Genomic DNA, 14,861 nt, shown 5'->3' on the forward strand with positions numbered 1-14,861 from the left:
CTTCTAAAATGAAGAGGTTCCTCCAGGAGAGAACCTCATGGTCTGGAACCGCAGCAAGGAGAAGAGGCGCTGGTTCACGAAGGAGACGTGCCCCCTGCCCCGTGTCTTCTTCCCCACAGCGTCTGTGTCAACTCCACCTACTCTCCCTTCCTCAGTAGCTCCTCACTGACCCTGACCTTCCCCTCTAGCCCTGCCTACTCATTCTCGTTTCCATTCATATTCTGGATTGTTCCTGCTCCACAGTTCTGTCTGCTTTCAGCCCAGGAGAAAACATTCACTAGGTTGGTGATGACTTAATCTGAAAATCTTCACAACTGATCACTGTCTCCTTCTTTCTAAGACCTTACTATGTGTGTAAATTATTTACCTTTCATCAGTGGCTGTAGGATTTCGTCACGTGTTAACTGAGACAAGTCATGAGCTATTTCAGTCACTCCTAGGTTCAGGCAATTCCAACCCGGAAACAAACTTCTAGTGATAAACAATCACTGTGAAGAAAGGGCTTTGCTCAGTAGGTAAAGCTACCCATGTCCAGCCCCGTGCAAGGGCACTGCTACATCTCTGACTTCATATGTTCGCAACAAGTATAGGGTCGCTGTATCAGCTGGGTCTAGAGGGACACGAGATGAGAAGGTAGAAGAAAGCCTGAGGCCTTGAGCTGAATAACAATCCATCCAACCATGATTAGCATTTTTATTGCTTCCTGCTCTTTCTAATCCCTCTCCACTAATTAATCCCCTGCTCAAACATTATGAATCTCATTTCCAACTGGAAAAACACCAAGAAAGTGCCTTCTCCCGAGAAAGCAAATGCTGACAAGATTGAAACCTCATCAGACTGAAGTGTATTCTGGGGACAGCAGGACTGTGCTTCCTTCTGAGGAGCTGGGATTATTTTGGGAAGCCATCTGGGGCAAGAGCAGAGAGAAACTGGAGGGGAAAGGGCCCAGCTGGAGCACATGGAAGCCACCCCTGCAACTGCATATCCTATAAAGGCCTGCCTTCAACCCTGCTCCCCTTCCTTCACACGTAGACCCACTTGGAGTGTTACACATTCCCCAGCATTCCTTCCCCATCACCACGCCTGTACCCTGAAGCACATCAGAACCTCAACCCAGAGCACTGCTCCTTCCTCAGCACCCAGTAACTGCCTCCTGTGGAGATGGAGTGATTCCTGTGGAGTGAATGACTCCTGATTACTAAAGCGAAATGCCTCTGTGTCCTGACTGCTCTGTAACACAACAAGGCTGACACACAGTACAGCCCAGATGGACCGCAGAGTAAATCTTGGCTCTCCCATTTGCCGCCAGTGGTCAAATGCCATATGAAGCTTTTCCTGAACCTCAGACTCCAATCCTGTATTTTCCTCTTGAGGTCTATATTCAGACTAGATTACTTATCTATATACTTCTCTTAATTCCCCTAGTAGAATATAAACCACGGGTTAAATCGCTACACTTCAGCCTGGCTGGCTGCCTTTCAAATACACCAACCTCTTTGCTACCTCAGACCTTGAAATGCTCCCATATTATTTTCACTCCAGCACTTAACACAATTGCAGTTCCACCATGAGGAAGCTGTAACCCCAGCATCTCACACAACACCTAGCACAAAGAGAATGGAATTACTACTCATTCAATTGAAGAGCAGGGGGTCAGTCAATGTTCCACAGGTTGTCCGTAGTAAGTCTTTCTGCTCACCAAGATCCACTGGGTCAAATTTACGAGTCTGGCTCCACTAAGGACTGTGTCCTGTCCTCAAAAAGAGTCCCTGAAACGGAGGTCAAGGTGTCATGTAAGCGGCAGATGCTTGGTGATGGCGTTCAGGACACACTACCCCAAAATATGGCACATTGGCGTATTGATCTTAAGCCGGAGAAATTCGAGAAAACGGCAGAAGCAGCAAGATCACTCCTGCTTCTCCCATTTTTCACTCCAAATCTCCCACGTGAAAGGTCCCCTCCCTGTACCAGGAGGGAGACATTCTCATCACCAGAGACAGGGCGTTTAAGGCCAAGGTGAGCAAACCTCCATCTGGCTTCACCATTTACTACCCACAGCCCAAACCCCTCTGCCTTAACAATTCTTCACAAATTCATTGTTTCTTTATCCAAAGGGTATAAAGCTTCCCGCTCTGGTCACTTCAGGTCTCCACTCTCTGGTGAAAGGTGTCATGTACGTGTAGAAATTCAGTAAAATGTGTACACGTGCTTTTCTCCTGCAGATCTGTTTGTCAGTGTAACTTTCAGATCCCGTCAGGGGCCCTGGACGGGGACAACTTTCCTTCCCCCACGGCTGCGGGGAAAGGCTGACTCTGAGGTCGGCGGCCGCTACTCCCGAGCCGCTGGTCCCCAACAGGGCCTCAGGCCACGAGGCGGCAACGTCCCGGACCCCGACCTGAGCGCCGCCATGGCAACGATGCGGTCCGGCGCCTGCGCGCGGCGCCCCGCAAGTGACGCCACAGGAAGGGGCGTTCAGGGCCGCGCCATGGCCCGAAAGGCGGCTGGGAGGCCGCCGGAGGAAACGCTGTCGCTCTGGAAACGGTAATGGGGCCAGAGGACGCGTAAGATCCGGGGACTGGAGCGACGAGGTTCCCCGCGGACCTCCGACCTCGTAATCCCCGGCTTGGGGCCGCGGGGGCCTGCGACCGTTTCCGGCGTGCGGGCGAAAGGGCGTTCGGGAGCTGTAGCTTCCGGCGACGCGTCTGGGTCCCAGGGAAGGGAGGGGGTGAGACCGGGAGGGTCCCCGGGTAGAGCCCCGAACCCCGGGCCTGGACGCTCCGTGTGTGGGCGGCCGCAGCCGTACCGCGGGGTGGGGGGATCTGGGCTGGGCTGCCCGCTGGACCTGTTTCTGCCCTCAGGGAGCAAGCCCTGTTGAAGACACTTGTCGTGGACCGGGACACGGAGGCGTGGCAACGGGACCCCGCTTTTTCGGGTCTGCAGAGGGTCGGGGGCGTGGATGTGTCCTTTGTGAAGGGCGACAGTGTCAGCGCCTGCGCCTCCCTGGTGGTGCTCAGCTACCCTGAGCTCGAGGTAACCCCGGGGGGACGCTGGCTAGGGGCCGCTACGCTGGGCCCCGGGGTGCATTAGTGAGAGAGGTGGGGCTCTGGACAGGGAACAGTGTTAGGGTAGAACCCCGCTTCTCCTTTCGTGGGAGTTCATTAATGGTTGGGAAGCCTTTGAAAAGAAGAGGATAGGGGACAAAAACTGAAGTCATTCTGTGACTTACATCCAAATAAACTCATGATCTCCAAGTGTGGCCGTTATCTTGGGCTCCCCATGTCAGGGGCCCACAGCAACACACCCTCAAGTTGCCCAAGCTGGAAATCTCTGTCTTCCCAGACCCCTCACAGCAGGTCACACACGAACTCCATTTTTTCTCCCCCCTAAAATCACTGGAGTCTTATCTATCCACTTGTCTGCATCGCTGCTGTCCCTTCCCTGGCTGTGCCACCGTCACCTCTCCTGTAGGTGACAGGCAGAATCTTTCCTGGGTCCCTTCTCCATGCTGCCATCAGAGCAATTTTTCTAAAAACCAAATGTGAGCAGGTCACCACCTAGTCCACTTAAGACACTTAAGTGCCTATCCTGTGATCTCATGGTAAATAAAAGTGACACTCACGGACAAGGCATAAAGGCTGTTCGTGATATGACCCCTGCTTAACGTAACTCTCTGTAGGCTCACCTCTGGCTACCACCCGCTCCTCACCCACTCCCCACTCCAGAGGCCTTTGGCTTCCTCAAACACGCCTTGCTGTATCTGCCTGCCTGATCTTAGCAGTGAAGTTTCCTCTCCTGGAATGTTTTTCCTGGCTAACTCCTCCTCATCTCTTAGGTCCTCCAGTAAGACCCCCTTCGTCCTGCAAGACCAGGAGTTGCTCTCAGCACCCTCTCATTCCTCTTTATCACACTGGGATGGAATTGGCCTGTGTGTCTCCCCTACCAGAATGTAAACTCCACAATGGTAGGAACCATGCTGTCTTGCCCACCGGTTGTAGCCTCTGCACCTAGTTCAATGCCTGACACATAGAAGACGATCGAATAGATACGTGAATGAATGAACAGCGTGCCCACGATTCCTTTGGAGTCAACAGCTCAGGAAGCCTTGGCTAAAGAAGAGCTTGACGAGGAAACCTCTGCTCTGCAGCTTCAGCATTTCCCCCTCCCTGCTCCTCTGCCTGATCCCAAAGCTACTACCTTCCTGCCTCAGCGTCTTTGTGCTTTACTTGGAAGATCCTTTAGTCAAAATTCAGCAGAAATATATTGATACCTGACTCAGAGTTTGGTGAGGAATAATTGAGATCATGTATGGAAAGCAATTAGCATAATGGGCGTGTGGTAAGCCCTCAAAAATTAAATGCTAAGCCACTGTTAATTCTGAAGATGACTTCTCGCTTCTCAAGACCCAGTTCACTTGTTCCCATTGCTCTATACCTTTCCGTACCTGCAGAATTAACCACCCCCTTGTCTCTGTCCTAGGCCTGTTTCTTATGCATGTGCTATTACAGTGCTTCTCACACTGTATTAAAGTTATCAGTTTAGGAGGTACTCGCAGATCTTACAGCCTGTTAACGGAGCACTCTCCTTTTGCAGTAGTCTTCCTCCCCTCATTGCAATAATAGTTTTGAATAGTTCCCCTTACCTCAAAGAAAAGTTATTGGTATATTCTGGTTTTCCCACCATCTGTAGGTTCTGAAGGGCAGGGTTATACTGTATTTCTTTTGGAGCCCCAGCACTGAGCAGAGTGCTTGCTACTTGGATGTAGTCAGCACTTGTCATCCTGTGCTATGGAAGCTTAGACTAGGGAATGATCTTGGAATAGTCTGGTCCAATGACTCCCAAATGCCCAACCATGGATCTATGCAATGAGAGTCGCCTGGAAGTGCATTTAGAAATATGGATTCCATAGGCAAATTCATAGAGACACAAAGTAGATTTGTGGTTGCCAAGGGCTAGGGATTGGGATGGAGGGTGACTGCTAATGGGTATAAGAATTACCTGGGGGTGGTGAAAATGTTCTAAAATTGGATTATGATAATGGTTGCACAACTCTGTAAATACCAGAAAGCGTTGAATTATACTCTTCAGGTAATTTTATGGTAGTCAATTATATCTCAATAAAGTTGTTAAAAAAAAAAAGATTCCAGGGCCCCACTCCCTTTACTGATATTTACCTTTTTAAACAATCCTTCCTGTGATTCCAAAGCAAAGCCAGGCTGTGAATCACTGGTCTCCTTTCGCACAGCCAGGAATCCTTTCCTCACCATCCCTGACAAATCGTGGCCTCACACCAGAGCCCGTTCCATAGTTGGAAGCCTGGTTCGTGTGTTCTTTTCCACATGGAGCTGAAATTTAGTTGTTTGTGACTTCTGCCTTAAGGTGCAGAGCACAGGACAAACCTTTCCTACCCTCCTATTTGAAGACCTATGTTCTCCTGAGTTTCACTGAGGTGACTCCAGCTCCTTCACTTGCTGCTTGTCCTCCAGCCTGCCCTCAGTGAGTAGGGCCCATTTTTACATCCAGCACCCAGAACTGAATCGAGTACCTCAAGTGCAGTTCAGCCTTTTGGTTCAACCGTTTGGTGGGCCTAATGCACAACGCCAGCTTAGGTTGAAACTTGCATATCTTCACAGCGACTACTGACTAGATCATGCCCACACGCTAATTATACAACTGATTTTTCCTTCTCCCAGAATTTTTTTTAACATTTATTGGAGTATAAGTGCCTTATAATGTTGTGTTAGTTTCTGCTGTATAACAAACTGAATCTGCTATATGTATGCACATATCCCCATATCCCCTCCCTCTTGCGTTTCCCTCCCTCCCACTCTCCCTATCCCACCGCTCTAGGTGGTCACAAAGCACCAAGCTGATCTCCCTGTACGATGCTGCTGCTTCCCACTAGCTATCTAGTTTACATTTGGTAATGTATATATGTCAGTGCTACTCTCTCATTTCATCCCTTCTCCCAGATTTTTAACTTGAAAATGTGTGCACATACTGAAAAGTTGAAAGAGTAATACATTGAACACCCGTATACCCTCTGCTTAAGATTCAGCTGATTTTGTAGTCTTTGTGTGTGTGCGCGCACTGAGATTCAAGAGTGCCTCCTAGAGGTTGTGACAGCTCAGCAAACCTGTCCTAGAATATTTTCCTACATAATGGCAGCGTCATTATCATACCTTAAAATATACATACATTATTCCATCACCACCTGAATCCCATTCCATAACACATTTCCCCAGTTGTCCCCACATGTCTCTTAAAGCTGGTTTTGTATTTTTCTCTGATCTGTAAAACTTTGACATGTGTTATGTTATAGTTGCTGTTGATAGTAGATTATGATTACTGTGGAGATTTTTTTTGAGGGGGGGGTCCAGTATATTGCTGTTTACTTTTTTTTCCACTAAGATACATTTTTAAAAATTTCATTTATTTATTTTTTATACAGCAGGTTCTTATTCGTTATCTATTTTGTACATATTAGTGTATATATGTCAATCCCAATCTCCCAATTCATCCCACCACCACCACCAGCCCCGCCTCCCCTTAATTTCTTAATTTTCCTTAATTTCTCTTTCTGATCTTTTGTTGTTAGTGTATAGGAATGCAAGAGATTACTGTGCATTAATTTTGTATCTTGCAGCTTTACCAAATTCATTGATTATCTCTAGTAGTTTTCTGGTGGCATCTTCAGATTTACCTATGTATAGTATCATGTCATCTATCTGCAAACAGTGACAGTTTTACTTCTTTTCCTATTTGTATCCCTGTAATTTCTTTTTCTTCTCTGATTGCTGTGGCTAGACTTCCAAAACTATGTTGAATAATAGTGGTGAGAGTGGACATCCTTGTCTTGTTCCTGATCTTAGAGGAAATGCTTTGTTTTTCACCATTGGGAATGATGTTTGCTGTGGGTTTCTTGTATATGGCCTTTATTATGTTGAGGTAGGTTTCCTCTGTGCCCACCTTCTGGAGAGTTTTTATCATAAATGGGTGTTGAACTTTGTCAAAAGCTTTTTCTGCACCTATTGAGATGATCATATGGTGGTGGTGGTGGTGTTTTAATATTTATTTATTTATTTGGTTGCACTGGCTCATAGTTGTGGCAGGTGGGCTCCTTAGTTGCAGCACATGGCCTCCTTAGTTGCGGCACGCAGGCTCCTTAGTTGCAGCATGCGGGCTCAGTAGTTGTGGCACATGGGCTTAGTTGCTCCGTGGCACGTGGCATCTTCCCGGACCAGGGATCGAACCCGTGTCCCCTGCATTGGCAGGCAGATTCTTTATCCACTGTGCCACCAGGGAAGTCCAATCATACGGTTTTTAATTCTTCAGTTTGTTAGTATGGTGTATCACATTGATTGATTTGCATATATTGAAGAATCCTTGCATCCCTGGGATAAATCCCACTTGATCATGGTGAACGATCCTTTTAATGTGTTTTTGGATTCTGTTTCCTAGTATTTTGTTGAGGATTTTTGCATCTATATTCATCAGTGATATTGGTCTGTAATTTTCTTTTTTTTGTAGTATCTTTGTTTGGTTTTGGTATCAGGGTGATGGTGGCCTCGTAGAATTAATTTGGGAGTGTTCCTTCCTCTGCAATATTTTGGAAGAGTTTGAGAAGGATGGGTGTTAGCTCTTCTCTAAATGTTTGGTAGAATTCACCTGTGAAGCCATCTGGTCCTGGACTTTTGTTTGTTGGGATATTTTTAATCACAGTTTCAATTTCATTACTTGTGATTGGTCTGTTTATATTTTCTATTTCTTCCTGGTTCAGTCTTGGAAGGTTACACCTTTCCAAGAATTTGTCCATTTCTTCCAGGTTGTCCATTTTATTGGCGTAGTGTTGTTTGTAGTAGTCTCTTATGATGCTTTGTATTTCTGTGGTGTCCATTGTAGCTTCTCCTTTTTCATTTCTAATTTTATTGATTTGAGTCCTTTCCCTCTTTTTCTTGATGAGTCTGGCTAAAGGTTTATCAATTTTGTTTATCTTCTCAAAAACCAGCTTTTAGTTTTATTGATCTTTGCTATTGTTTTCTTTCTATTTCATTTATTTCTGCTCTGATCTTTATGATTTCTTTCTTTCTACTAACTTGGGGTTTTGTTTGTTCTTCTTTCTCTAGTTCCTTTAGGTGTAAGGTTAGATTGTTTATTGAGATTTTTCTTGTTTCTTGAAGTAGGATTGTATTGCTATAAACTTCCCTCTTAGAACTGCTTTTGCTGCATCCCATAGGTTTTGAATCGTGTTTTCATTGTCATTTGTCTCGAGGTATTTTTTTGATTTCCTCTTTGATTTCTTCAGTGATCTCTTGGTTATTTAGTAACATACTGTTTAGCCTCCATGTGTTTGTGGTTTCTACGTTTCTTTCCCTGTAATTGATTTCTAATCTCAAAGTGTTGTGGTTGGAAAAGATGCTTGATATGATTTCAATTTTCTTAAATTTACTGAGGCTTGATTTGTGACCCAAGGTATGATCTATCCTGGAGAATGTCCCATGTGTACTTGAGAAGAAAGTGTAATCTGCTGTTTTCAGATGGAATGTCCTATAAATATCAATTAAATCTATCTGGTCTGTTGTGTCATTTAAAGCTGTGTTTCCTTTTTAATTTTCTGTCTGGATGATCAGTCCATTGATGTAAGTGCGGTGTTAAAGTCCCCCACTGTTATTGTGTTATTGTCGATTTCCTCTTTTATAGCTGTTAGCAGTTGCCTTACGTATTGTGGTGCTCCTATGTTGGGTGCATACATATTTATAATTGTTATGTTTTCTTCTTGGATTGATCCCTTGATCATTATATAGTGTCCTTCCTTGTCTCTTGTAACATTCTTTATTTTAAAGTCTATTTTATCTGATATGAGTATTGCTACTCCAGCTTTCTTTTGGTTTCCATTTGCACGGAATATCTTTTTCCATCCCCTTACTTTCAGTCTGTATGTGTCTCTAGGTCTGAAGTGGGTCTCTTGTAGCCAGCATATATATGGGTCTTGTTTTGGTATCCATTCAGCGAGCCTGTGTCTTTTGGTTGGAGCATTTAATCCATTCACATTTAAGGTAATTATCAATAAGTATGTTCCTATTACCATTTTCTTAATTGTTACTGGTTTGTTTTTGTAGGTCCTTTTCTTCTCTTTTGTTTCCCACTTAGAGAAGTTCCTTTTAGCATTTGTTGTAGAGCTGGTTTGGTGGTGCTGAATTCTCTTAGCTTTTGCTTGTCTGTAAAGCTTTTGATTTCTCTGTCAAATCTGAATGAAATCCTTGCCAGGTAGAGTAATCTTAGTTGTAGCTTCTTCCTTTTCATCACTTTAAATATATCTTGCCACTCCCTTCTGGCTTGTAGAGTTTCTGCTGAGAAACCAGCTGTTAACCTTATGGGAGTTCCCTTGTATGTTATTTGTCATTTTTCCCTTGTTGCTTTCAGTAATTTTTCTTTGTCTTTAATTTTTGTCAGTTTGATGACTGTGTGTCTCAGTGTGTTTCTCTTTGGGTTTATCCTGCCTGGGACTCTGCATTTCCTGGACTTGGGTGGCTATTTCCTTTCCCAAGTTAGGGAAGTTTTCAACTATAATCTCTTCAAATATTTTCTCGGGTCCTTTCTCTCTTCTCCTTCTGGGACCCCTATAATGTGAATGTTGGTGTGTTTAATGTTTTCCCAGAGGTTTCTCAGGCTGTCTTCATTTCTTTGCATTCTTTTTTCTTTATTCTGTTCCATGGCACTGAATTCCACCATTCTGTCTTCCAGGTCACTTATCCGTTCTTCTGCCTCAGTTATTCTACTATGAATTCCTTCTAGTGTATTTTTCATTTCAGTTATTGTATTGTTCATCTCTGTTTGTTTGTTCTTTAATTCTTCTAGATGTTTGTTCTTTAATTCTTCTAGGTCTTTGTTAAACATTCCTTGCATCTTCTCCATCTTTGCCTCCATTCTTTTTCCGAGGTCCTGGATCATCTTCACTATCATTATTATGAATTCTTTTTCTGGAAGGTTGCCTATCTCTACTTCATTTAGTTGTTTTTCTGGGGTTTTATATTGTTCCTTCATCTGGTACATTGTCTTCTGCCTTTTCATTTTGTCTGTCTTTCTATGAATGCAGTTTTTCATTCCACAGGCTGGAGGATTGTAGTTCTTCTTGCTTCTGCTGCCTGCCTTCTGGTGGATCTTCACTAAGATACATCTTGAGTTGACTTCCATGTCAGTTTCCCCAAATTCCCACTTGGGTCTTTCAATATGTGGGGTCAGATCTTCTTTTATTTTTGGAACGTTTCTTAGTTTGTGGTTTTAAGTATTAGTTATATTTATTATTTCAGCTCCATAGTTTTGTTTCTCTTTTTCAGTCATGCATATGCTGGGTTTTCTGTCTTGTCAGGTTTTTTTGTGTTTCTGTTTTTATTCCTGCCAGGTTGTGCTCTCTGTCTGGCGTTTAGTTAACTTACCTCTGCTGCACAACTGGTTGGGGGCAGCATTTCATCAACTCACAAGGTTTGATCATTGCCTTCTGAGTTCTCTGTTCACTCTAAGTTGTACTTAGGTACTTCCCTGGTGTTCCAGTGGCTAAGACTCTGCACTTCCACTGCAGGGAAGATCCTGCATGCCACACAGTGTGGCCTTAAAAAAAAAAAAAATGTATTTAAACAGGAAACTCAAGGGCCAGGGGTTTGGGTGCCTCAGTGGGTTTCTTAAATCATGAGGGACGGTGAAGTATCGTCGTGCCAATAAATGGCATCCTTTTCTGAAGCAAAGACGGCCAGTGTCTCTTCTGATTCTTTGATACTCTCGTTTCCAAAGGACCTTACACTTCTGGCCTCGCTCTCTTCTCCACAAGCCCCCAGGGCTCACCTGTGTCTCCCCAGAGCAGCATCTTCCTGATAAGGCTGGGGCTGCCCCCCAGGTCTCATTCCATCAGGCTCTCTACCACTATGCCCCACCACACCCCCTGCCCTTGTCCCTTCCCCACCTGCCTTTCTGGCGAGGGGCCCAGAGCTGGCTCTGTGAGTCTGGGCTGTTTATTTCCGCCCGTAGATGCACACCGTTGCTTGTAATTGGCTTGTCTCCCAGTTATGCTGTGGGCATGGGGTAGAGGGGGTTCATCTCCTCTCCTGTGGATCTCTGGTTCCTGGAGCTTGTGCAGAGGGATCAAATGTAAGCAGCCACCATCATCCTGTGGGAACTCAGGCCACACTTCACACATGTCCCCGTGAAGAGTCATCCTGTTGCATGGGGTTCAGCACTCCAGCCTGCCGGGTTCACTGTGAATCGAATTCTCTGGTCTGTCATCCGGTTGGACCCTGCCCACTCTAGGTCATTGGCAGTTTGATGAGTTTCCTGTGAGTCACTGATAAAAATGTTGGAAGGACGAGCCCCTTCCTCCATGCTATTAGAGTAATTCTTTCATTTAGGGACATGTCATTATGACCTGGCTTCAAGGGAGAGGTGGAAGTATGATTTTGAAAGCTATCACCAAGAGATTGGTGGGGGGGTGGGATGGTCAGTAACAATCCAGGACATCTGAAGGTTCTGGAGAATGTGTGCTTAGTGGGAAACGTTCTCACCTCCGGTGGTCTGGCTGTAATGAAAACTCAATGTTTAAGGGGCTTAGGGCTGCCGTCCTGTGCTCTGAGCGGGTCGTTACATGCTAATCAAGTACCAACAGGGCCTCCTCTTCCATGCTGTGTTAGGACTTTTCAGTTTGAAGAAGAGTCTGCCAGAGCGTGTGAAAATTCTGGGTGGTCCCCAGCAGGTCTGCCTCAGACTCCTGGCCCCTACTCCTCCCAGCGTGAGCCAGGCCTTTTAGCACAACATCCCCAGGGGTATCCCCTCTTCTCTCTCTGGGGTTATTTGCAGCCTCAGAATTTTTCTTTTTGGACTCTCCCATCCCTTGGGACCCAGTTCTCTTCCAAACTGCCTCACTCTGAGATCGTGCCTGTCCTTTTTCCGAAATATTTGTAATCTCTTTTCTTAAAGCCAGAGTTGCCCTTCTTGCTATTGTAGCCTCTGTGAAGACTTGGCCTTTTCTTCCCGGAGGCCCCTTCTAATATGGCACTATGGTGTCTATTCACAGGTGCTTCTTGTGCTTTGTCTTCTGTGAGCCTCCAAAAAGCCTGGCAGCAGGGTGGGGTGGGGAGGCAGCAGGTCTGATTTACAAAGGAGGCAGCCTGAGGAGGGCCTGTTACAGACCAGGTGTGGCCAGTATCTTTGAAATGGCAGCATTTGAATCCCCACTGCCCATCTGCAGGGTGGATCACCTGTCTCCAGTTAGTGAGGCAGGGAAGGGGGCGACTTGGGGGTGGGCCTGGGAGACGGAGTGACAGGGATTGTCAGATAAGGGCTAAGGGCATGCGAGGGTGCGGGGGAGGTGGCCAGGGCCGCGCGTGTCTAGTGACCTGGGTGCCTGGTGGCAGGTGATGTATGAGGACTGTCGCATGGTGAGCCTGACAGCCCCCTACGTGTCAGGCTTCCTGGCCTTCCGAGAGGTGTCCTTCCTGGTGGACGCGGTGCAGCAGCTGCGGGAGAAGGAGCCCCGCCTCATGCCCCAGGCAGGTATCTCACTGGGTTGGAGGAAAGGCCCTCCACAGGCCCCGCCCCATTGCAGGGAGATATCCACGAGCTTCCTGGAGAAGTGCTTTTGCCTCAAGAGGGATCAGACCTAAAGAGCTGGGGCCCTCGTCTTGCTCTGGGATGCCCCAACCTGATGGGCGAGGGGCACTTCAGCTGACCGTGACTTTCCCCTGTGGCTCTTCCAGGTCCTTTTTGTGGATGGAAATGGGGTGCTCCACCACCGAGGTAATCTGCTCCCAAGACTCCCTGAGAGGGCTGTAAGAGAGGGACCAGGAGGGGTGCAGTCCGCCTGCACCAGGCCCCAGGCCCTCTGCCACCAGCCTGGCCTTGCAGCTCCTTCTGGCCTTGCTTTCCTTGTCAAGGCCCCCTAGTAAGGAGCCCCTACTTCTCTTCACCCCTGCCCCTTTCCTGCCTGCCTCCACCGCCTCTGCTGGCTCAGCTCAGGTACCAATATCCAGTTTGGCCCTGACGCTTCCAGAAGTCTCAGGCCCTGAGCCCAGCTAGCCTGTCCCACTGGCGGCCTGCCCTGTGTCCTAAACAGACCCTTGCCTGAAACGGAACAGGAACAGACAGGTGTGCCTGTTCCCCACTGACACAGGGAAACCCACACCCACCTGGGTGCTGGAACCTTGTCCCCGGGAGAACCACCAAGGGGGAGGGGCTGTCTTACCCTCAGATACAAACCTGGGGGTTGGGCGGCAGAGGGAGTCAGGAAGGGGTGGCATTGTGATTTTAGCCCCTGCCCTGGGAGCCTGTGGGCCCAGAGCCACCCTGGACACTAGTGGAGGACCAGCAGGCCAGCCCTGGGCCTGGCCCCCAGTCACTGCAATCCTTGTGCCCTGGCAGGAGTCCCAAAGTTCTGGGCGAGTTAAGGGCAGAGTTGCAGAGGCCTGAAGGTGGCCACAAAGGGGAGGGGAGGATGAAAGAAGCAGGTGAAGCATGTGAGCACACTAATTATAATCAGGCTCCTAATCTTGTCAGAACAGGGTGGGGGGGAGGGGGAGTCGTCCTCCACCCAGCCTGCCAGCCCGGAAGTCAGGGTAGAGGGCCACGTCCGAGGTCAGGGTGGGGCTTAGAGCCCTGTCCCACAAGTCCTTGCCCACCGACAGGCCTCTGTTCACGTGGAAAAGTTCAGCGAGGCTCTGGTGTGGCCCCCATCCCCACACTGTCTCTAAACTGCTGGGCTCATTGCCTCACCTCCCCAGCCTCATCTTGCTCTGCCCCTACAGGCTTTGGGGTAGCCTGCCACCTTGGTGTCGTCACAGACCTGCCCTGCATCGGGGTGGCCAAGAAACTCCTGCAGGTGGATGGGCTGGAGAACAACGCTCTGCACAAGGAGAAGGTGAGGGGGCCAGAGTCCGCCCCGCTGCAGACCAGCTCCACCTGGGATGCTCTCCTCCCAGCCTGGATTGCTGACCTGGAGTGAGGAAGACCAGCTTTCTTTGCGCGCCTTGTGGGTGGTGGGTCATCTCGGGCGACTCGGAGCTCCTCTCCCAGCCTGTGGGTGCACACTTGCCTCCTCTCCACCCCTGCCTGCGTGCTGCTGTGGCACCCCACGTGGGGGCAGAGCCTCCAGGTATCGGGGACCGGGCATTCGGGGCCTGTACAACACTCTGTACTTTTCCACCTGCCGTGCCACCCCCATCTGCCTGGGGCATCTCCCTCCTCTGGGACCCCCTCTGGCGGGAGCTGGTGACACACATGGCTCTCTAACCTGGACAGCCAACTCTGAGAACAGGTCAGTTGCATCTGTCTCATCCTTCCAGCTCCCCCATGCCTGTGTGGAGTGCCTGTTTGTTGAGTTGACAGGGGCCCCGACCCACCCAATGGGCCAGTCCCCACCACCACCACTCCAAAAAGTTTGTCAGGTTGAATCAGAAGTGCTCAAATTTGTAGCAGGAGAGAAAGCAGCAGGAAGTAAGTGGCCTCGAGTGGGTTGTGGCCCTGTGTGTGCACCAGCCTGGTGCCTCCACCCTGCAGCACTGGGGCCTGGGCAGGCTGCTGCCTCTTCTCTGCTGCAGAATGGGGAGGAGAGTACCTCGTCAAGGTGAGATGGTGCTGCAGGCCGCGCTTGGATGCAGGGTCCACTCGCGATGGGCCCTTCCATCTCCTCGCCCAGCGGCTGCTCAGGTTTTAAAGGTGAGCAGGCTTGCCTTCAAGCCTTTCACCAAGAAAGGTGTTTTTCCAAGTCTTTTTTCTGTTTTCCAGATACGGCTCCTGAAGGCTGGAGGAGACTCATTTCCTCTGATGGGAGGCTCCGGGACCGTCCTGGGCATGGTGAGTGGCCAGGGGCCTGCGCCCCACCG

General features: G+C 48.3%; 1 protein-coding gene across 10 annotated transcripts in view; it reads left to right on the top strand.

Moving 5' to 3' along the window:
- The first annotated feature begins 2,439 nt into the window (after positions 1–2,439).
- The window catches only part of ENDOV (endonuclease V), a 94,808-nt gene continuing 82,386 nt past the window's right edge, over positions 2,440–14,861 (top strand). For 8 of the 10 annotated variants that reach the window (XR_003427592.1, XM_027080940.1, XM_027080943.1 and 5 more), the window contains exons 1-6: positions 2,441–2,541; positions 2,859–3,030; positions 12,399–12,533; positions 12,741–12,780; positions 13,785–13,897; positions 14,764–14,832. Coding sequence is in view for 9 of the 10 variants with exons in the window: in XM_027080940.1 (XP_026936741.1) it covers positions 2,486–2,541; positions 2,859–3,030; positions 12,399–12,533; positions 12,741–12,780; positions 13,785–13,897; positions 14,764–14,832 (585 nt within the window). In the remaining variant the exon portion in view is untranslated. Of the gene's footprint in view, positions 2,542–2,858; positions 3,031–12,398; positions 12,538–12,740; positions 12,781–13,784; positions 13,898–14,763; positions 14,833–14,861 lie in introns of all 10 variants that reach the window. The other 2 variants (XM_027080938.1, XM_027080942.1) reach the window with 2 other exon arrangements.

The sequence above is a fragment of the Aethalodelphis obliquidens genome, unplaced genomic scaffold (genome assembly GCF_003676395.1).
Source record: "Aethalodelphis obliquidens isolate GAN/ISIS:26980383/991018 unplaced genomic scaffold, ASM367639v1 scaffold44, whole genome shotgun sequence".
Classification (NCBI taxonomy): Eukaryota; Metazoa; Chordata; class Mammalia; order Artiodactyla; family Delphinidae; genus Aethalodelphis; species Aethalodelphis obliquidens.